The sequence below is a fragment of the Conger conger genome, chromosome 10 (genome assembly GCF_963514075.1).
Source record: "Conger conger chromosome 10, fConCon1.1, whole genome shotgun sequence".
Lineage (NCBI taxonomy): Eukaryota > Metazoa > Chordata > Actinopteri > Anguilliformes > Congridae > Conger > Conger conger.
Window position 1 is genome coordinate 33,063,801 of NC_083769.1, and position 21,671 is coordinate 33,085,471.

The following is a 21,671-nucleotide window of genomic DNA, read 5'->3' on the forward strand; positions in this document are numbered from 1 at the left end:
GCATGTGCTTACTGTACACCCCCCCAACATCTGAGATTTGTGCAGTGTAGTGACATGACCACAGACTGTTTACTTTACTGGGAAATTATGATAAAGCACAGCCTCTTAACCATCATTCAGATAAGAATTAGCCAAGACAAAACTAAAAATACTTACAAATACTTACTTATCATGTAGGCGTACAAACAAGGTAGGAGTGTGTGTCGTGTCTGTGTGTGCTGTGTGTTGTGTGTGTGTGTGTGTGTGTGTGGGAGGGGGATGGGGGCTGCAGCTTCTGTTAAACATGGATGTTCTTGCCCTGAGAAATTGTCACGTAAAAATATGGACTTTTTTTTTTTTTAAAGTGAAATGTATGTTATTACAGTTTTCGGAGACAGCCTTCAATTTTTCAGCCCATACTGCCATGTTTAGGTAACTAGAAAGACAACCTGTACTTGTGCATGTTAGCTGACTGATTAAAAGCCAGGGATAGCTGGAATGTACAGTAGCAGCCAGTGCTGCTAGACACATATTCGGAGCATGGAACCAGGCTGCCTAAAGCCCATGTTTACAGTACAGTCTGAGACTGAATGGAATAGATGAGTGGCTAATATACACATACGGTACCTATCCCTTTTATTTTGCAGCAATAAATACAATTTTATTAAAAAACAAATTGTAACCCCTGTAATAAGGTTACATGAATTGGCATTAACTAATGTAGGTATTAACTAATTAACGTTAACTACCTTAGTTAATACCAATTCATATTAGAATGAAAAGAAAAAAAAACAGTTAATGTATTTGTTAATGGTGAGCTGATCATAAGTTTATCCAATGGTTTGCTAATGTATAAATATTAAGGTAGCTAATTCCATGCTTAATTAATGTGTTTGAACATCAATTATGTTTACAGACTACATTAGTTAATGCCAATTTATGTACCTTATTGTATAGTGTGACCAAATTATCTATTCATGTCCTGTTCTCAGTGAATGTCTGCATGCCCTTACGGGCAGTAATGGTGATCTCTAAATGCCCTATGGAATAAGATTATGGAGAAATCTGGAACTAAAGCAGGGTTCTGGTGCAAACGTTTTAATCATTGCTGAGTGCAGTGCTGTGTCAGAGTAGTTCTAGGGGGGAAAAGGCTCATTTCTGGGTAAGCTCTTAGGATTCCATTCCCAAGGGAATGTTTAGCTCTGCAGAAAGTGAGGAATGGAATTTTAATTCATCTGAAAAATAGGTAATCCTTCACCTAGTTTATTCTGAACAGGTTGCTTGGATATTTAGGATAAGTTCATGCCTCATTGATTATTCGAATCTATTGATATATTCGTGGACAAACAAGAAGATATTTGTAAAGGTGAAACTGTTCATGTCTACTACTGCGGGGGGGAGTTTTCTCTTGTTCACACTGCTTTTTAAATCATTATTCTTACTGCTGTGCTTGAAGGTCACTTGACTTTACATCATGCTGATTTATTTCACTTACTGTGAAATAAAAAAGATTTTTTTGTTCACTTGTCTTAAAGCAGTTTTTTGTTCCTCTACTGGCATTAACTTGAATAACACAGTCTCACACATGCACGCACACACAAGCACACACGCATGCAAAGTATACCACTTCACAATGCATATGACTCCGAGCACATTGCAGTGGGATTGGCTGGCTACCAGGTTTTTTTCAGTGTGACAGAAGTGTTGTGAAAGTATTACTCTCTTGTGTCAGCCATGGACCATTAAGTAAACCACATCAGGGACTTTTTGCCCATGGCATGTGGCATGAGGTCACCCAGCTCCTCCGGGCCACCGTAGGCACACTGACGCATCCCTTACCACTATGCTAACACACCTTACCGCTATGCTCACTGCTGCTTCTTCTCAACATGGCGCTGACTGACATGAGCATGTGGCCGTGGTGTTTCAAACCACTTTCTGTGTGCTCTGATCAGTGTGGCACTCTTCATGGGATTTCACACCATAGTTTGATTACGAGCCGCTAAACCCTCCTCCTGCTTTGTTATGTGCTGTCGACCGCTCGCTATTGGGTGAGCTTTAGTCATAGTGCTCTGGCTAAGTCGGACAGATGGCCATGTCACATCCTGCATCAAACTTATCTGTTTCAGCTCCCTTTGGAAGCCGTTCTCATGGCATCGCCTGATGCTGGCAAGCCTGGCATCACGCCCGCTCTCGTACCGTCATTCTGCGAAGTGGAGGAAATGCAAACCAGTGTTGCGTCAGGTTTTTCCAGATAGTGAGCCTGGTGCTTTCTGTGATAATGTTACAAAGGGGGATTTTCAATTACATGGATGCCTGCTTCTGAAAAAGTCATCTTTTAGAATATGTAATATAAATGTTTTTAAGAAAGATTTATATCAAACTAAAACATTATCACACATCATTTCACAGTTTTTATGTATACTATAAGAAGGCAGCATGATGCTTTTTGATGAATGCTAAAATGTCTTCGTAATACTGTCTCAGTTTATTGAACCGTTTGACTGAGGTTCAGGTCACCATTCTCTAGCCTCATTCAATTCACTGAGCCGAGAAAATACATTTTTTTTTATTTCCCACTATTCCCATCATTTGATTTTAATCTCAGCCGGAAGCAGGGACTGACCCTGGGAGGGCGGTTATGGTTTGTTTAGGATGTGTTTGTAAATGCACGTTTTGGAGCGGAGGTGCCAGCATGCCTGGCGATGTGGAAGTCACACTGGAGCTCTCTGGGCCTGGGTTTCCTGGCTCCAGGGCCACAGACGGACTTCCCTCACGAACGCTGCGCCCACAGAGGCCACTGCGAAAGCCTAAAGAATGGAGCACTGCATTCCGCCTGCCTAGAGACCATTTCTCCTTTCACACGGAGCTCTCAGTGTGACAGGCCCATTTGAATAAGAATGAGAATGGCCATCCATTCAGCACCGCACTCAGCTTGTGAAGGGGAGGGTGAGGGGGAGGTATCAGGACTTTGCGATTGGCTAACATTATTCCATTCGTTTTTACACCGCCCTGGCCAGTTCTGCTTACACGCTTTTTTTAATACTTGCATATGGACACAGACACACACACGTATGAACACGTACCCCCACACACACAAATTCACGCAGTGTGATACTGGCTCAGAAATTCCGGGCACTGGGGACTGACTCGGCTGTTTTGGCAGTGTGAGTACGAAGACCTTTTTGTCGCATTTGAAAAGAGAAAAAAACATTATCCTGAGGTTAGGCTGCACAGATGCAGTGATTGAGTTAGGTATGTTTACAAGTTTTCTAATTCTGTTGTTCAGTCTCCTCAAAGTCTCACCAGAGTACCAGAATGGTCACTCTGTACCATTCATGGTATTCTTCTGTTTCATTTCTGCAATATTCATGCCTAAAATCTGTAATGCCTTTTGTTTTTCTCCTCTTTAGAATTTAAGTAGCTTATTAAGCACCTGAAATATGCTACATTTAATATTACATTTCCTTTGCTTTGGGGATTTGGATCTACCCATGCTGCACATTACTTTGTATTGCTGAATTGACCTGTCATATTGACAATGCTTCTCATTCTGAAGTGCATTAAAGTGGACAGGCAATTTTGAATGGTGAAAAACAGACCTTTTCTACAGGTCTTTCCTGGGGCTCAAGACATTATATTGAAAATGTTACTTTTACATGGTTTTCTGTATTTGTTGTTTTGTTTTCGGGATGGAATTTTGTTTCCTGCCTGATTGATATTTCAGGAGCATTGAAGCATCTCTTTTCATTGAGTGTGTAATGGAATGATGCGTTTTCCCCTTGCAAGTGGAGTATAAAATGCATCTTACTGTAGAATAAACACTGGGAGCACTGTTTTAATTTATTGTGGCCTTTTTATCCTGTGGTGTAATTTCATCCAATCTCATCTGAGTCACCCTCTTTTCATGGTCTATTCTTGGGTTATGAGGCTAATTTTAAAAAAGAGGCACATGGATGTTTTATTCAAAGTCAATCATTATCACTATTTAACTTCAGAACATAAGTAAGTCAAGCTCATTTCAGTACACTGAGGTTGTCATTCTCTCTGAATGGTGAATGAAAACTATGTACTGTATGAGGCATTCACTTTTAACTCACAGATTATGAAAATATGATGATGTAATATTTCCAATATATTTGTTATTGTTACCATTAAGGACAACGCATAGTAAAGTGAAGCAATGTATCATTCAGCTGTATATTATTTACTACCTTATAAAGTCCACACGTCTATTTCCTCTTTAACTTTAAGAGACAATAATGCCACCAGCATGCTCCTCTGCCAGTTTCTTCCGTTTGTCTAAATGAGGGTGAGGATACCCACACACAGGGCAGGCTCATACACATTGCTTCATGGTTCACTGTGAAAGAGAGAAAGACGGTGCTGTTTTAGTTGTAGTTTTGTTATCACTCATGCTTGAGAGTTTTTTTTTTTTTTTTTTTTACAAGGGAGAGGATGAGAAAGGGGGTGCAGTGCCTTATCTGTTCCCACGCACAGTCTGAATAAAGTGCGTGGGCAGGCCTTTTAATGGCGGCCATGTTTGCCCAGGGTGTATACTCAGGTCCGCCTGCCTTTACAGTGTCAGGGGCCGGTGACAATGGCGGCTGTGACCTGTGGGATGGCCCCTTGGGTGAAGTGGTGCTGACGGATTGCTCGCAGTTATGAGCACACTTTCTCACTGCGGTGATCGATCGGGGTTTGGGTGTGGGGGTCGCCGGGGACAGCGAGGGTGTCGGTGGGGCTGAAGAGGGGTTTTCTTCACCTAGGCGCCCCACCACTCCGCTCCCCCATGTTTGATTTTGGCAGCGTTGAGGGAAATGAGCACATTGTTCTACACAAAGAGGACATGGTCATTTCTTTACCAGTGCATTAGCCTGACAATCACTGCTCTGTCATGAAGAGGAAATCTCAGTTGCCGTACATGCTACTTATTGTTTGCTTATTTGTTCGTTATTCATATTGTTTCAAAAAAATTCAAAGTTGATCCTTTACAACTTCCAGGATAGAATAGCTTAGAGCTTCATTTGCCATTTCTTTATTTTTCTTTTTTTCTCTACACACAAAGCTGTTGGAATGTCAAAGTAAACTGGCAGGTGTAGTATGCAGGTATCCAGTATTGTTTGTATTACTTCCAAAAGTGATAGACACAGATAAGCTCATGTTCCGTCCTATTTTTCAGCTTCCTGCATGAGGATTGGACTCACTATGTCTGGCCATCTGGGCATCATCATTCTGGGTGAGTCCTGCTATTCCTCAATCTCAGGGATCTGTGATGACAGTTCACCTCCTTATCTGTCACCTAAATAATTTGCTGTGCTCTGCCAATCGACATGCATGTCACCTGCCATTAACACTTGGAGTGTTGTCTGTGGCAGAAAAAGACACGCTCGCATTAAACATGGTGCTGTGTTTAAAGCATCCTTTGAAGCATTCTCTCTGGGGCCCATTCAGACATTGAGCAATTGTACACATTAACAGACAAGGCTAACCTTTAGCCCACCCTTGTTCCATTTGATATCCTAGCAGGTGTTCTTTTGCAGTTGACACACATGGTTGAACTGTGTCAAAAAAGGTGCAATTACGCGCATTGTGAGAAGCTGAACGGTGTGTGTACTCCAGCCCAGGAACACACAAAGGCTGGGAAACTGTATACCGCAGACCAAGGACATGCTCACTCCCCTTTGCCCATCTGCTACTCTCAACCAAAACAGTGTTCCTGCGTTACTGTTATTGTTAGGCGCTGATGTGTGAGAAAACAAACAGATAATGTGTAAATTTACAAATTCACAAAGCCTCATTTTTCCTCTAACCATGAAAGTAAACAGAGAACATGACCATAAGTGGGAATCATTCTTATTTTAGGTAGCACATTCAGTTGTTGATATTGCACACAGGTATATTAATTATTGTCACATTTTGTTGTGTTGCTTTCCGCTATTCATTCCCTGAACAGCCTAAGCCCACAGACATTGATTACTGTGCATTGTGTCTGAGTTCACTTTCACTATTCTCCATGTGCTTCCTCAGTTTGTGTGGAATTAGCTCTAATAGTCTTTTATTTCCAAAACAGAACTGGAACAGAAATGTGGCTGTTATGCCCTCTCCATTGGGGTGGTTTGGATTATAATATGTTGAGACAGCGGTGCCCCGCTGCTCCAGCTTTGGGAATGGGTGCAGTCATTTTTGCAGGTTCAAAAGGACAGCAGAAAGTTTTGCACTGCCAATGTAGAAGCTCAGCCATCTTAGTGCATGCATTTGTACAACAGACCAAAGGAAAACATCTGAGCAATTCAACCCTGTAGCCCTGCACTGATAGTATATTTTGACAACATGGCATGGGAATCTCCTCCTCTCTGTACATTTTTTTGGCAGTAGGCAGACCAGAGCAGAAAACAGTGTTTACCCCCCTCATTAGGATCCCTGTGCTTTCACTGGTGTAAAATATTGGTTCACAGTGGAGGGAGGGAGGGTGACAGGTCTGTGAACCTGGGCAGTGTCCAGCTCAGAGGCATGTTGTTTGCTGCACGCAGTTCATATCAGTACCTCACAGGTGTTTAATAGAGTGGACTGGGATCACAAACTGTGCACATTAGCTGCTCAGCTTCCCTGTTCCAAGGCAGCCATTTTTTCTTTTATTTATTTGTGCCTTTGAACACTCATAAGAATATCTCTCCATAGAATTGCACCATACTAAATCTGTACGTTGCATTTCTTTAGGAATACATGAGCAACTGCTGTATATGGACAGTGCATAGGGCATAATAGGGAATTTGTAAAAGCAAATAATAGGCTTAATGAAGGCACAGTATAGTAGTGGGATTGTGTACAGTAGGCCTGATGTTGCTTGCCATTTCATTCCACCTCAAAAATGTATGAAACAAAATGAATGTTTAGAAAGAAAAATGTAAAAATGTTAAAGAGGTACCACTGGTAGGAGATGATGTCAGTGGGAGAGTTCACAGAATTTACAGATTTAAGATCAAGAGGAGTGGAATGGTTAATACTGCTGTACAAACAAAAAATTGGTTCAGGAGTAACATCGGGGAGCCAGTGTGTCACGGAGAGACTCTTCTTGCTTCCCGGCAGTGGCTTGCCACCTCCACCACCTGAGCAGTGTTTCCCAGGAGCCTGGCTCTAATCTGCTGTAAGCAGGATTACCAGAGCTCGTGATTTCTGTGGCACATGTCCTCTGCCCTCCGCCCTGGGCTCAGTGCTGGCATGAACTCTCATGCAAAGGGCCGATACCTGTGCCTGCTTCACCTTATCCATTTACATGTGGAATCTGGGTCAGTCGGTGTCTCAGTTAATAATTGGCAGGTGTTTACGACAGTTTGTGTGTGTGAGTGTGTGTGTATTTTAAGCCTTTCAGAACCAAGGGCCTAACAGCTGCTGATGTTATCATGGCTACATCGGGGATTGAACCACCAACCTTCCGGGTCCCAGTCATGTACCTTAAGTTTCCAACTGAGCTGGAGCATAATCTGATAAACATCCAGTCTGTGAAATGAACTCATCATGCTCACACCAAATAGATGGCCCTTGCAATGTAAATACACGTATATATATACGTACTAGTAAGTAACTCAAGAGGACTGTAATGTAAATAATGGGAGGCATCACCATGCAAAAGAAAATAATTTCCCGTTATTCCACAAAGCATTTCCTGCCTGTTTAAAGGAATGCATTCTAGCACTGCGGTAGCATAGCTAGAAATTCAGAATGCTCTGGATGCCCAGTAAGTTGATAGGTGTGCCATGATGAGCTCTCTGCTCTGTTTTCACCGGCTGATATGTAGATAAGCTGTACTGTGCAAGTGAGAACCAGTCTTGAGAGAGAGGGAAGATGCATTCTTCCGTGTGAGGTACCTTGCAGGAAGCGCTGTGTTCTGAGTCTGGAGAATGCCTGTGTTTGGACACCTTTTTGACAAACATCGACACCTGGAATATTTTTTCTAAAAGTAACATTTTCCTCTCACAGCATTCTTGCCATAGTTTCAAGAGTTCTGGTGGCAAAGGTAATGTTTGTTGTGTGTCTTGGTTTGTGTTGCAGGACCGAGTGTGTTGAAGGACCTTTATCAACTGACTATTGTGTCACACACTATGAAACATGTAAAGTCATATCCATAATTAATTACAACAACAAAACACATTTTAACCTCTATGAACAGAGATGACTAGTCTGCTGAAGTGATAGTTATTCAAGTATAGCTCATCCTCACATGGCTCCTTTCAGGACAGCTGTGACAGGCGTTTTCCTGTGACTTGCTGGCAGACTTAGGTAAAGCATGACGGGGCTTGCATCAGTAGTTTTCCCCTATGCTGGTCGCTTCTGCATTCGTTTAGTTTCTTATCACAGAGAGACATGGATGCTGCTGAACATGCCATGCTCTGGTCATGAAGATTGGCAATCATTCTGCTGCTAATCACTAATTGAGATATCCTCTTCCGTTTTAATCCTGATTTGAGTGCTGCCTTTCATATTACAAGCATTATCCTCAAGAGTGAAGGCGTGGTTGCTTTAGTCCTACTGTTTAGGTAGTATTTAAAACAAGATGGCCTCTCTGCTGGATTTACTTTTGTTCTTCAGAATCCTTTTTACCCTGAGAAAATGAGAAAAGTTGCTTCATTAACCTCTCTCCTGACTCACACCCTTCATACAAGGCCTCTGAGAATAAACAGTGGCATAATTGTTAGGAAACTGGGCTTGCGGCTTCAGGTTTGTTGGTTGGATCCACAAGTTGGGTGCTGCCATTGTACCCTTGAGCAAGGTGCTGAACCTAAACTGTTTCAGTAAAGATCCTGCTATATAATTGGATTGAATGTAAAATTAATGTGAGCTGTGCAAGTTGTTTTGGATAAAGTGTGACTGGTCATTGTAAAATGGCGGGCACAGAGAGTCAGCACATATGAGTACCAACAGACACCAAACTCATTGTTGGTCCAGAATATCAGCATGAATCTCTCTACCTCTCTCTGAAGAGAGAAGCTTAATCTTGATGGATGTTGTAGAGGTTCCCCTGTTCTCAACTTTGTAATCAGCATTGTTTTAAAGTTTTTTTTTACAACTTGCACTTTGTAAATGGTTGTGCAGAGGGAGATAATTTTCAGGTGTGTACATGTGTGTAAATTCCTGTGTGTGCGATTGTGCGTTCATATTTCCGTATCTGTTAAGGGCAGCACATTACGGCCTGGGAGGATGACAGGGTAGCCTCCTTCTATGAAAGAGAAGCTTAGGAATCAGATCTGGGGCTCGGAACAAACATGCAGTAATTGTGAGATTACACAGTAGTTGCAAGCTTGGGATTTTTTCACCTTTCTGGTTTTTGATGGTGTTGTTGTTGTTGTTGTGTTAGGTATGTTAGGTTAAGTATGAGGAATGCTTGAAGGTGCAATAACAGAGGATGGAGCAACATTCCCCAGTGGTACGTTCTACATACCACCAGCCCTCGACTTACTACCAGTCACAACATGAGAAGTACAGAGCACATAAAAGCATTGTGCCTGTCTCAAGAGGGAGGGCAACAGGCATGCCGCTGTAGTGGCTTTTACATGGTGTAATGTAACCAAAGCTGATGCACATTTTTATTCATTTATAACTGTGAATCTAACATTCCACAGAACTATGATAGTTTGCCTGTAATTTTACATAAGCAACAGCATCCAGGCATCTACTGAATAAGCAACAAGCACTAACAGTCCCCAGAGCTATACAGGGATTAAAATGGACTTTGGGTTTGGTAAGAATGAGGTGAACTTCAAGATTAACTGGGCAGGGAGGGTGAATCTAGACCATTGTTATTGATAGCCGCTTGTATTTGTTTTTATTGCATCAGATCTGAGATGTGAAGGCACAGATGCAGATACACACACGCACATGCACACGCACACGCACGCACACACAGGGGCCAGTACTATGGCAGGTAAGGCAGGTGGAGGTGTGGCAAGGTCACAGTTGCCTGTGTCTTTCAGGCCTAGTGAATGGAAGGCATTTTCTTTGCTCAATCATACTGCACTGCACATGTCATGACTGTTTGTCCAAGGAGGGGTTGCACATATATGTTCACATTCCAAGGGTCAGAATCTATAGGTGCGTTACTGTATCAGTTACTAAGTGAGTGTGGTTGGCCACATGGTCCTTTAGTACTTGAACATTTTTTCTTGTGTAATGTTTAACTGAGTTCTGAAGAATGCTTGGAATCTGCACCGGTTACAGCCTTTGCTTAAACAACGGACACACTTTGACCATGCTTGAATCATGGCAGATGAATGAATATGTCTATCCTCCTTTGTGTGTGCCTGAGGTCTGAGCACTGTAAAATGGCAGGCTCAGAGAGATGGCACACATCCCAACAGACACCAAACTCATTGACCCGCTCTCCTTAATGACTGTTGCTACATCCAACAAAAGATGGAATCAGTTGGCAGCATCCGCTTAATTGAATTACTGCAATGTGTGTGTGTGTGTGTGTGTGTATGTGTGGGTATGAGTGTGTGTGTGCCAAAATCTTTATTTAATCTGTTCTTTGCTTTCCGTTTCTTTTCATTTTTTGCTTGATGAATAGTCAAGTGATTAACCATTTTCAGTAACTGCTTGCAATGAGCAGTAGAGGTACTCAGTTAAAGGGTTAATAAAGTATTGGCCTTTTCATGAGCAGTTACATTTGTAAATCTACACATATTGTCTGAATAGTATAGTGTACAGTAGATAATGTTTGTGGGTACAAGGACATTCAAAGAATACAATCTTTAAGATGAAATATTCTGTTAAGAATGTCAATGTTTGCATTCAGTGAAAAATAATATGTGCACTGGGAAACATGGGGAAAGAGAATGAGTTAGATTTCTATGTATTATTTGGCAAATTATAAGGGTTGGATTTGAACTTCACCAATGTGAGGTGAACAAGAATAGTACCTTTGAGATAAAATTAAGAGAAAGGCACTTGCTTGCTTGCACATGGATAGTCAGAAAATGTACTTGTTCATGAACAGAAAATGAAGCAGCTTTACCTGAATGTTGGAAGGAGAATTTCCACACCCGTGTACGGCATGTTTAATGGTGTACTTGTGTTGTCTGCACGTATGTAAAGTGTGTCTGTCTGGTTGTGGGTTTATATGTATTTTATGTGTTGTGTTAGTTTATGTACATATGTATGCTGTATCTGTGTACATGTGCTTGCGTGTTCATGTGTGTGTGTGTGTGTGTGTGTGTGTGTGTGTGTGTGTGTGTGTACGTGTCTGTGTGTGTGTGTGTGTGTGTGTGTCTATGTGCATGCGTGTGCATGAGTGTGTGCGTGTCTGTGTGTGTGTCTGTGTGTGTGTGTTTGTGTGCGTGTCCGTGTGTTTGTGTGTGTGTGCATGTTAGTGTGTGTATGTGTGTGTGTTTGTGTGTGTGTGTGTGTGTGCGTGTCAGTGTGTGTGTCTCTGTGTGTGTGTGTGCATGTGTGTGTGTGTGTGCGTGTGCGTGTAAGAGTGTGTGTCTGTGTGTTTGTGTGTGTGTGTGTGTGTGTGTGTGTGTGTGTGTGTGTAAGAGTGTGTGTGTGTTTGTGTGTTTGTGTGTGTGTGCGTGTGTGTGTGCATACCTGTGTGTGTGTGTGTGTGTGTGTGTGTAAGAGTGTGTGCCTGTGTATCTGCCTCTTTGCTGTGTTTCCCACCAGCCCAGGTTGGTTCTGCTCCCATGTATGGCTCCTGCTGCTGCCCCACACTGCCTTTGGCCTCCACACTACCCCTGCTGTGGTTTTTAATGCCTGTCACCAGAGAGACAGCTTAGCTGAATGCCGGAGCTGAAAGAGAGGCGGGATAAAAGCTGCAGGCTGATGTGTGTGAGGCAGCTATTGAGTCTGTGTGACCTGCCACTCCATCAGCAATGCTTGTTGATTGTAGGTCTCTGATGAAGCAATTGTGGCACATTTCTTTGGTACTGAGCACTCCTTCAAACATGCAAGCAGTCATCTTTAATTTCTGTGTTAATTTTTACCACTCTGTTTAATGAGGCTCGTCGGGGAGAATAGTTCTCATAGTTTTCCCACCTGAAACCTTGTTTCCCCTCAAAGGTTGTGTCTTTAGCAAATCTGTTTCATAATTTACTCCATAGGAACCTGCATCTATTCAAATCAGTTTGCATTCTGTTCCGTTGTAGTTTAGCCATCCATCATTGCGTCTGTGTGATGGCAAGCTGCTCCTGGCTGTACCTTCTTATGGGGTGACGCTGTTCATTCTCTCATCAACAGCTCTTGCAGTGGGGGCTCAGGACCTGCCCTCAGGCCCACAGGGCTGCACTGAGGGTAGTTGTTACCCGGCAACAGGCAATCTCCTCATTGGCCGAGCCATCAACCTGACTGCCACTTCTACCTGCGGCCTGCAGGGTCCTGAACACTACTGCATCGTCAGTCATCTGCAGGTGAGAACCCATAACACACACATGCACACGCACACACACGGAAGGAAAATATCGAAAACATCAACACATTGTCTTCCTCACATATCCTGGTGTTGCGCCCCCTGACCATTTTACCCACACCCCACCTCAGACATGTACACACTTGCCCATGTCTGGCCCAGAATAGCAGAATAGCATATGTCAATGTTAAATGCAAAAAGGTGGCCTCAGCAGCACTAACTCCACCTGGGTCTACTCTTTATGTAAGGCTTTAGTTATTTACAAAGGAGTCTGCTGTCCTTTTTTCTGTAGTGAATAGCTGTGCTTTTTGAGTTGGGGACACGTTCACATTGTTTACTTCTCTCGTGTTTTTCACAATATTGAGACAAGACCAAGCCTGAGACTCACTTCCAGTCTCCAAGTGCCCCAGCATGGCATGTCAGACAGGCAGTTCTCCAAGAGAGAAACAAAAATGCCTCTGTTTCTCCTTTGCCTAGTCTGACAGCTTTATAGGCTATTATGTTTCTTGCATGTTATTACAATATTTGTCTGGTGGACCTGACAGGTTTACTGTTTGTTGCTTTTTTAAAATTACTGTGATTTAAAATGGTTTGTAGCTGTGTTTTCCAGGTAGTTTGTCCCCTATCAAAGACAGGGTCAGTTTTCCATCCTGTTTGCTTTGGGTGTGTGCGGCTGGTTCTGTGTGGGCCGTCCATTCATTTACCTGTTTGCTGTCTCCCTCACCGAGAGGCCCAGGTGTACAGCGCACACTGTGTACGCCCACCGCTCCCTCTTGCTTGACATGTGGTGATGTACATACATTTGTCTCTCATTTTGCCTTCACAAGGGACATACTGTAGTTCTAAACAGGCTGGGCTTTTGTGATTGACACACGGTGAAGCAGCGACAGGCTGGCACAGCTCAGCAAACAGTGACAGTGTCTGTCGTCATTGAATCATCAGCTTTATGATCTCCGCTGTGACCAACCTTTCTTTCTTTTTTTTCTTTTTTTTGGTCTCGATTTTATTTGCTGAATTTCTGAAGTGACTTCGCCTTCCAGTCTGAATGTGATGCGTTTTGTTTTCTAAACCCCTTGGTGTGAAGTCTCTGCTGAGCCAGTGCTTTGTAACCCCCAAAATCGCCTTACTGAGCTCAACTTTGATAATCTTGCTGCAGAGAGCCTATTTCCACATCTTTTCAGAGGGGCTCCTGAGTGCATTGAAATGTGACTGACAGACCAGAACTAAAGCTGCAACTGTAACCGATACAGTGGGAATGGGAAGGGGGCTCATGACTGAGCCAAAGGACCCCAAGTGTTTCTCTGGAATATCATGACATTACAGTGCATGCAGAATCTTTCTTTGTTTCACCATTAATGTTGTAAAAAGTATTTTGAAGCCAGCAGAAAACCACTTCAGTTTTTTGAATAAGTTCATAAGATGGGTGCATTGTGCTGTGTTTGAGCTTGTTGTTTTGAATTATGTGATACGGCATACACAAACTTTTAATTCTCACGGCTTTTGAGACCTCTCAGCCAGTTTGTCAAATGGCAGTAAACCATTAATTCTGCTGCAATGAGAGAGAGTGAGTGACTCATTATGAGACGTAAAACTATACCCATTAGCAACACAATTACTGTAGGAGTTAAGAATAGAGACATTTCAATCTGTTCACATGCACAGAAACTTTCCTTGTTTGTGGTGGATTTCTGCTTTTAACTCTGTGATCTTCGGTTGCTATTGGAGACTTCCATTCCCCATGACAACAGCCAGTTTTAGAAAACCACATTTTTTTCCTTTACTCTGGCCAGTGTCCTGATCCTTGATAATTATGGCTATAATCCGGAGGCTGGACTGCTGTGGGTCAAGCCACTGTCTGCCTCCTTTTGTCGTTTGCATATGTGCTCGACCCACATTTTTGGTTACCATTAGCAACGAATAACCTATTAGTTGTGTTCAGCCATGGGAACCACATTTTTTGCCCGACTGTATTGTTTGCTAAAATATGTGCCCTTCCCATAATGATCCCCCAACAACTTTTGGCATTTCTCCCTGTAGGAGTCGGACAAGTGTTTTGTATGTGACTCACAAAGGCAGTACCATCACTGGCACAGGCACAGCCATCGAGTGGAGAATGTGATCTACCTGAAGGACAGCTACGGGGAATTCACCTGGTGGCAGTCTGTAAATGGTAAGCATGTTCCATCTCTGTCTGCTATCAGAAACATATGGCCTTACAGTGAACAATAAGTGGGATAAATCCTCTTATTTTCCTGTTTTGGGGACAGTGACTGTATGGGTGGGGTACTTGACTTATTCCTTGGCATTTCCCTCATCCTGCAGGTGAGGAGAGTGTGAGTCTCAGGTTGAATCTTGAGGCGGAATTCCACTTTACTCATCTCATTATGAAGTTTAAGGTGTGTGTGATCTCATTCCTTGCCTTTCCATTCAAACCCTTAGCATCTGACGATGTATTTGCTTGCTCTTATCCATCATGGCTCTCACAGTAACTGCAATTTTCCTTAACTCTTTCATTACGAGTATCTCCCGTGAAGTAGCTGATGCTGCTTAAGTGTATCATAGCAGTGGAGACAAGTAGACTACGTTTATATTCAGGGGTTGAAATAAGTGGCAACACACAGGCTTACACAGCAAAAAGATTTAAATGTGCAACAACTTGCCAACCACTTATTTCAACCCGTTTACAATATTGTTAACAATTGTTTACTCTGAGGGTGAATTTTCAATGGATGCATATTTTGGAATTTGCAGTCGATGTCTCTGAGACTGTTCAGCTAAGCTGGTAACTGACTAGACAGGACAGAAGTTTAGACAGGGTTCTCAAAGCTCAGATGGACACACTTGTTCCTCTTGTGATTCTGTGCCCAGACCTTCCGGCCTGCTGCCATGCTGATAGAGCGCTCGGCGGATTTCGGCCGTTCCTGGAAGCCCTACCGCTACTTCTCTTACAACTGCACAAAGATGTTCCCAGGTGTGCCAGCCCACGCCCTGAGACGCATCGATGATGTCATCTGTGAGGAGCGCTACTCTGACATTGAGCCGTCCACACTGGGGGAGGTGAGCCTCTTCACGGACCAAAGTCCTGCTTCATGAATGAGCTGTGTGTGTGTGGTATGCTGGATCCTACAATATTGTATTTCTCTCCTTCCTTTTTCTTTTTTCACTTTCACCCTCCCAGGTAATTTATAAAGTGCTTGATCCTTCCATTGATGTGAAAGACCCCTATAGTCTTCATATTCAAGGTGAGAGCATTCCATAATAGCATGTCACGCTATATTGGTTTACATCTGGAATGAGTGACAAATTTGGCAAATTATTAACTTTTGAGATATATGCAAAGCTAAATTATCTGTGTAGATGTCAAAAGCCTTGTTCACCCAGGAAAGTAATCATTAGTTGACTGGTTATACTAATTAATATTTATAACCAGGTCATTTCTGAGAACATTGAAAAATGAAGTTAAAAGGCAGGGGATGGGTACACAGGATTCAGGTGCAGTAAAGGCAATAATTGAATGTGTTTATATCTTTAGTTTTCTGCCATCGGTCAGTCCTGCTGTGGTGTGGGAAGCACGGTTTATTGAGACTTCATGTCTGGCCTCACAGCAATCTCTCAGCCTCCTCCTCTTTTTTATTGGATCCACGGGGATGTTGTCTCATGGATCGTTGTGTTTAACTCCGAAATTACTCAACCGTCACCACCCCCGCCCGCCCTCCCGCTCCCCCCCCCTCTCTCCCAGAGCTGCTCCGGATCACCAACCTGCGGATTAACTTCACCAAGCTGCACACGCTGGGGGACAACCTGCTGGACCGGCGCACGGACGTGCTGCAGAAGTACTACTACGCGCTGTACGAGCTGGTGGTGCGCGGCAGCTGCTTCTGCTACGGCCACGCGTCCGAGTGCGCCCCCGTGCCCGGCATCACCACCAGGGAGGCCGGCATGGTGAGCGCCGCCATGTCAGCAACCGCACACAACGGCTCACTCACTCGTCCGTCTACTTTCACATTTTAGAACCAGTCCAACAAAGAACAGGAAACAATTTGAGGAGACAAAAAGAAGGGCAGGAAACAGCAGTGCGTTGACGGTGGCCTCAGCATGACGTACACGGCTTGGACACATTTGTAAAATGTTTCATGTTGGTGTTGGGTATTGTACCTGTTTTCAGATCCATGGCCGCTGTGTGTGCAAGCACAACACCGAGGGGCTGAACTGTGAGCGCTGCAGAGACTTCCACAATGACCTGCCCTGGAGGCCGGCTGAGTCACTCGACCCTCATGCCTGCCGGGGTACGGTACCTGCCAGCCGCTTCCTCTCCTTTCACACACTCATCGACATTCTCAGAACATTCTGAAACTGTCCTTTATTCATACTGTTACCGTATTTTCAGCTTAATTTCTGGTGTTCTGTTTTCTTCTTCTTCTCATTTACAGTAAATGGATTAATTTTGTATCATCTTACCTGCTTTGTGTAATTCGCCCCCTTGTTTATGCTTCAGGTTTGGCTGCTTGTTGAGTACTTGACTGATTTCTGAGATTACTTTGATACATTTTATTTAAATTAATTCTTTAGTCATATTTACAGCAGAATAGAATAAAACTGAAACTAGTTAAAGGTGAACTTATTCGACTTCCAATGTTAGTAATACCTTGAAAATGATTCAAATAGCATCCATACAGTAAATAAATCAGCTTTTTGTTCATAATTTAGTAAAACTCCATCCAAATCAGTACTTGTTGACAACCGATATAGTCAGCTAAATGGCAAAAAATGCTTTGCTTTTCCCAGAATGCAACTGCAACGGTCACTCTGGCCAGTGCCACTTCGACATGGCAGTGTACCTGGCCACAGGGAATGTGAGTGGAGGGGTGTGTGATGACTGTCTCCACAACACTATGGGCCGCAACTGTGAGATGTGCAAGCCCTTCTACTACCAGGACCCAGCCAGGGACATCCGGGACCCTGCTGCCTGTGTCCGTGAGTCCGATGTGCTGTCTTGTCATTTTCATCAAATAAGGCTGTCTAGACACCAGCAATACAGTGCGTAGTTATCCTATTGAGGTTAACCAAAAACAGGTGTGTGACTTTGTGTGAGGAGAAGAGATTTAGTTACTTAGTTACCCTGACTTCTCCCACTCTCTCCCTCTGTGCCTGTCAGCATGCGACTGTGACCCGGTGGGGTCTCTGGAGCGGGGAGTGTGTGACAGCCACACCGACCCGGACATGCGCATGATCGCCGGGCAGTGCCGCTGTAAGCAGAACGTGAGGGGTACCCGCTGTGACTACTGCAAAGAGGGCTACTTCGGACTCAGCCAAAACGACCCCCTGGGCTGCCAAGGTGAGTGGGGTCTGGGTGGGAGGGAATGAGGGGATATACTGTAAGTCTGGAAAGGCATAGTTTTTGGTCACATTACTGCATCAGATACAGTGCCTGTGCATGCTTGTTGGAATACAGCGTTGTGCTGTTGTCGTGTGAGCCCTGTGATATCATCACTGTGATACGCGACAGAACATACTGTGCAGTTCTGTGCAAAAGTCTTGGACACATGTAAAAAATCTGTAAAGCAAAGATGCTTTCAAAAATAATGTGATCAGTTGCTTTAAATATAAACATTTCCTTTAAAGGTGAACAGTTAAAAACTAAATCAAATGAATACTCATTCTAGGTACTCTGTCCTGCAGTTTTATATGAAAAATCAGCTGGTAGGTTGTACCAAGTATATTAGAGAAATGTCCACACTTTTTCTGCTTGCTTCTGGCTATACAGGTAATCCCAGACAGCTTTTGATCTGAAAACTGGCCTAATACTTACTATGTTACTTTATTTATTTAAAATACCACGATACCAAATTTATATTTCAAAAACTCTACTCTAAGATTTCTGCACAGTCCTGTACATGTAGTGCTATAGGGGAAATGAATGAACAGTGCTCCACACACTGGTTTGTTGCCCTTATATAGAGTACACAGTATCTGGGGTCTGTTGCTTCCTTGTTTTTGATACAAAAGCTCAGGACGCCATATGATATGTGCATATACCCATTTCTACACCTTTATTTCTTCAGCCTGCAACTGTGATCCTCGTGGGATTATAATGATGGGATCGCCATGCGATCAGATCAGCGGAGACTGCTCCTGCAAGAGATATGTTACGGGCAGATACTGCAACCAGTGCCTGGTGAGATTCTTCTTTATGGATGCTATACTGAATGCTGCGTATGTTTCCACTCCACATCAAATGAACGGGTTCTGTAACAAAATGGCCACAATGATTTAAAATGATTTTCCACCCTCATCTGGTTCCTGTATCTCCTCCCTACAGCCAGAGTACTGGGGGCTTAGTAATGACATCTCCGGCTGCCGCCCTTGTGACTGTGACTTTGGGGGAGCCTACAGCAGCAGGTATGAGTCCTCTGAGGTGTGAGGCTGACAATGTGGAGGGCAGGTCTCACATTGGAGTACTTGCCTTCTACAAAAAACAATAAACAATATACACTCCTTAAGTAACTAAAGTACAACTCCAGACATTATCAGAAAGAGCCTGAAACCAATTCAGGCTCGGTGCCAACCGGACAAGTCTGTCTGTGCTAGGGGTATCAGATTCCAGTTCTGGAGGGGCACAATTTGATAGTTTTCAGCCCTTAAATTATAAAGACCTCTATTGCCTATATGCAGAATGCTTGTAAATATGATATGTTGATGTAGCATGTTTTATATATAGAAAACATCGTTTTTTTTATATGATGATGGTCCTTTTATAAATGGTGACATATTAGACATATGCAATTCTCATGTTATTCTTATCTCAATATACAATTCTATTGTGAACTGCTTAATACTGTATGTTAAAATACTATTGAATGCTTGTAAGAATTATATATGCCAGTTCTATAACACATATGTATTTATATTTTCTGTCTACTCCATACAGTATGTATCTATGTTTGGTTTTTTTTTTCACATGAGTATACAGTATAATAATGTAAAAATAAATATGTTTTCTATTTGTGTCATTTAGTAAAACATGCTAATCAACATACACTATATACGATTTTTATACAAACGATTATGTATACAAACCTTTTGCATATTGCATAAAGAGTAATAATTTAGCAGGGTTAAGAAATTCCACACACCTGTTTTCCAAGGCCGGCTCTCACTGCAGATTGAAGAATCACTTACAGGCATTGGGGACCTCCAAATCTCTGTCTGTGTCCCCTAATCCACACTATCACAGCTGGGTACTGGACAACAAACACTGAGGACCTCCAAACTTCTGTCTGTCACCCCGAATCCTTACCATCACAGCTGGGTACTGGACAACAGACACTGGGGTTGTGAGGGTTTGGTCATCAATGTGTTAGTGTCTTCATGAGTGTTCATGTCTGTGTGCAGGTGCAGGATGGACAATGGACAGTGTGACTGTCGGCCCCACCTCTTTGGGCCGCAGTGTGCGGATGTCCAGCCGGGGTACTTCTGTGCCCCTCTGGACTTCTACACCTACGAGGCAGAGGCTGCTGAAGGCCGCTCCCCTGATGACCCCATTCTGCCGGTGGGTTGAGGCCGTCTTGGCCACTGAAGGGATTTTTCCAATACACAATTTTTATAATGCTTATAATGATGCCTTTTATAAAGGTTCCAAATGAGACATACAGTAAAATGTAGGGTAAAGGCCTGAACCCTTTCACTTCTTTGAATCAATGGGCTGATATTTCAGAAAAAATACAAATGGAAATTGTGATAAATTGAAGGCCTGTGCCATTTATATATTGAATAAGCTATGTGCTGAACTTTGGAGTCAATGGTCATTGAAAAAGAGAACAATATCTTTTTTTCTATCTGGAACGGCTGCCCTTAAATGGAAAACTAGGGAGTTTATGGGTTTCTACTGTATAGTTTCAAGAGAGGTTTCCAGTAGATACATACATTCTTATAGTTGAGAGAACTTTTAGCAATCTTACTCGTTCTGATGTGTGTTCCTGACTTGGTGATACTGAAATAAAGTGATGTTCAGGATACTTTGGAAAGGATATACAGAATGTGATGGCTGTTCTACCTGTAAGTGACATCTATGAGTGAGGAAGCTATTCCAGAATTACCTTCAGTGGTTTTGAGTAATAAATTGTAATTGAGGTGGAGTTGGCCTGAGAAGTTTCAGAAGATATCTGATATACACTCTTGATAGCTTGAAGGGAAAGCACAATTGTGGCTATTATCCACCTGGTAGAATAATCAGACAAATCAATCAGTCTGTTTAAAATGTAAAAAATTTGAAAATAGTGAACTTCGAAGGAATGATGACACATCATTTGCATTTAGAATGTTTTTATGAATTTGGTTTATAGTTGAATGATATAGTTGGAGAGAATTTGGTACAGCGATTCACCCTTTGTGTTTGTAGAGCCTTTGTTTAACACTAAGTGCAGTGGCAGGCTGTCCCGATGTGAGCCAGATAGACATCAGCTTTGAGCGCTGTGTTGAGGCGACAGCGAGGCTGCTGGTGCACGGAGGGCACTATCCGCTGCCGCGATCTGAGAACGGCCCCGCTACCGTTTGAATCTGCACCCACATGGGGCAAGTCATGGCATGACCCGGAGAACAACAACCCCAGCCTAATATCTCTGCCCTGTTCCTGTCCCCCTCATATCTATCTCCTGCAAGCCCAAACAACCAGAAACTAAATAAAAGGGAAAAAGGAATTTTCATTGTGCAGCATGTTGGCATTTCTACAGCAGTGTGTATGTGGTGGTTAAAATGATGGATTGTGGGCTCCAGGGCCCACAGGATCCTGTGTTTACACTCCTTCTAGGGGCCGTACTTCTGTCTCATTATGCTGTTTTAGGGTGGTTTTTTGCCTCAATTTCACTTGTAAAATTCATAAACATTAAGTCAACATATTTTCAATGATAAGATTTGAAATGAATTCAATATACTAAAGACAATCAGCGCTTCTTCACCTGTCTGCTCCTGGCTTCATGAAAGGTCACAGTGAGTGTCTGGCTGGGCCACAGTGCGTGTCTGGCTGGGTCACAGTGTGTGCCAGGCAGGGTCACAGTGCATTTCTGGCTGGGTCACTGTGTGTGCCTGGCTGGGCCACAGTGTGTGTCTGGCTGGGTCACAGTGTGTGTCTGGCTGGGTCACAATGCGTTTCTGGCTGGGTCACAATGCGTTTCTGGCTGGGTCACAGTGTGTGCCAGGCTGGGTCACGGTGCGTTTCTGGCTGGGTCACAGTGTGTGTCTGGCTGGGTCAGGTGTAGACAGTGCTTACACTGCAGAGGCTGTACTAAGCATACAG

General features: G+C 43.2%; 1 protein-coding gene across 2 annotated transcripts in view; it reads left to right on the forward strand.

Moving 5' to 3' along the window:
- lamb2l (laminin, beta 2-like) overlaps positions 1-21,671 on the forward strand; it is a 47,763-nt gene that overhangs the window by 4,685 nt on the left and 21,407 nt on the right. The window contains exons 1-14 of one of the 2 annotated variants that reach the window (XM_061257112.1): positions 3,187-3,234; positions 5,162-5,218; positions 12,211-12,380; positions 14,417-14,549; positions 14,702-14,775; positions 15,248-15,436; positions 15,558-15,621; positions 16,119-16,321; positions 16,545-16,665; positions 17,165-17,353; positions 17,535-17,714; positions 18,442-18,554; positions 18,699-18,778; positions 19,772-19,928. In XM_061257112.1, the coding sequence (XP_061113096.1) occupies positions 5,170-5,218; positions 12,211-12,380; positions 14,417-14,549; positions 14,702-14,775; positions 15,248-15,436; positions 15,558-15,621; positions 16,119-16,321; positions 16,545-16,665; positions 17,165-17,353; positions 17,535-17,714; positions 18,442-18,554; positions 18,699-18,778; positions 19,772-19,928 (1,722 nt within the window). In that variant the 5' untranslated portion in view covers positions 3,187-3,234; positions 5,162-5,169. Of the gene's footprint in view, positions 1-3,186; positions 3,235-5,161; positions 5,219-12,210; positions 12,381-14,416; positions 14,550-14,701; positions 14,776-15,247; positions 15,437-15,557; positions 15,622-16,118; positions 16,322-16,544; positions 16,666-17,164; positions 17,354-17,534; positions 17,715-18,441; positions 18,555-18,698; positions 18,779-19,771; positions 19,929-21,671 lie in introns of those variants that run through there. The other variant, XM_061257111.1, reaches the window with a different exon arrangement.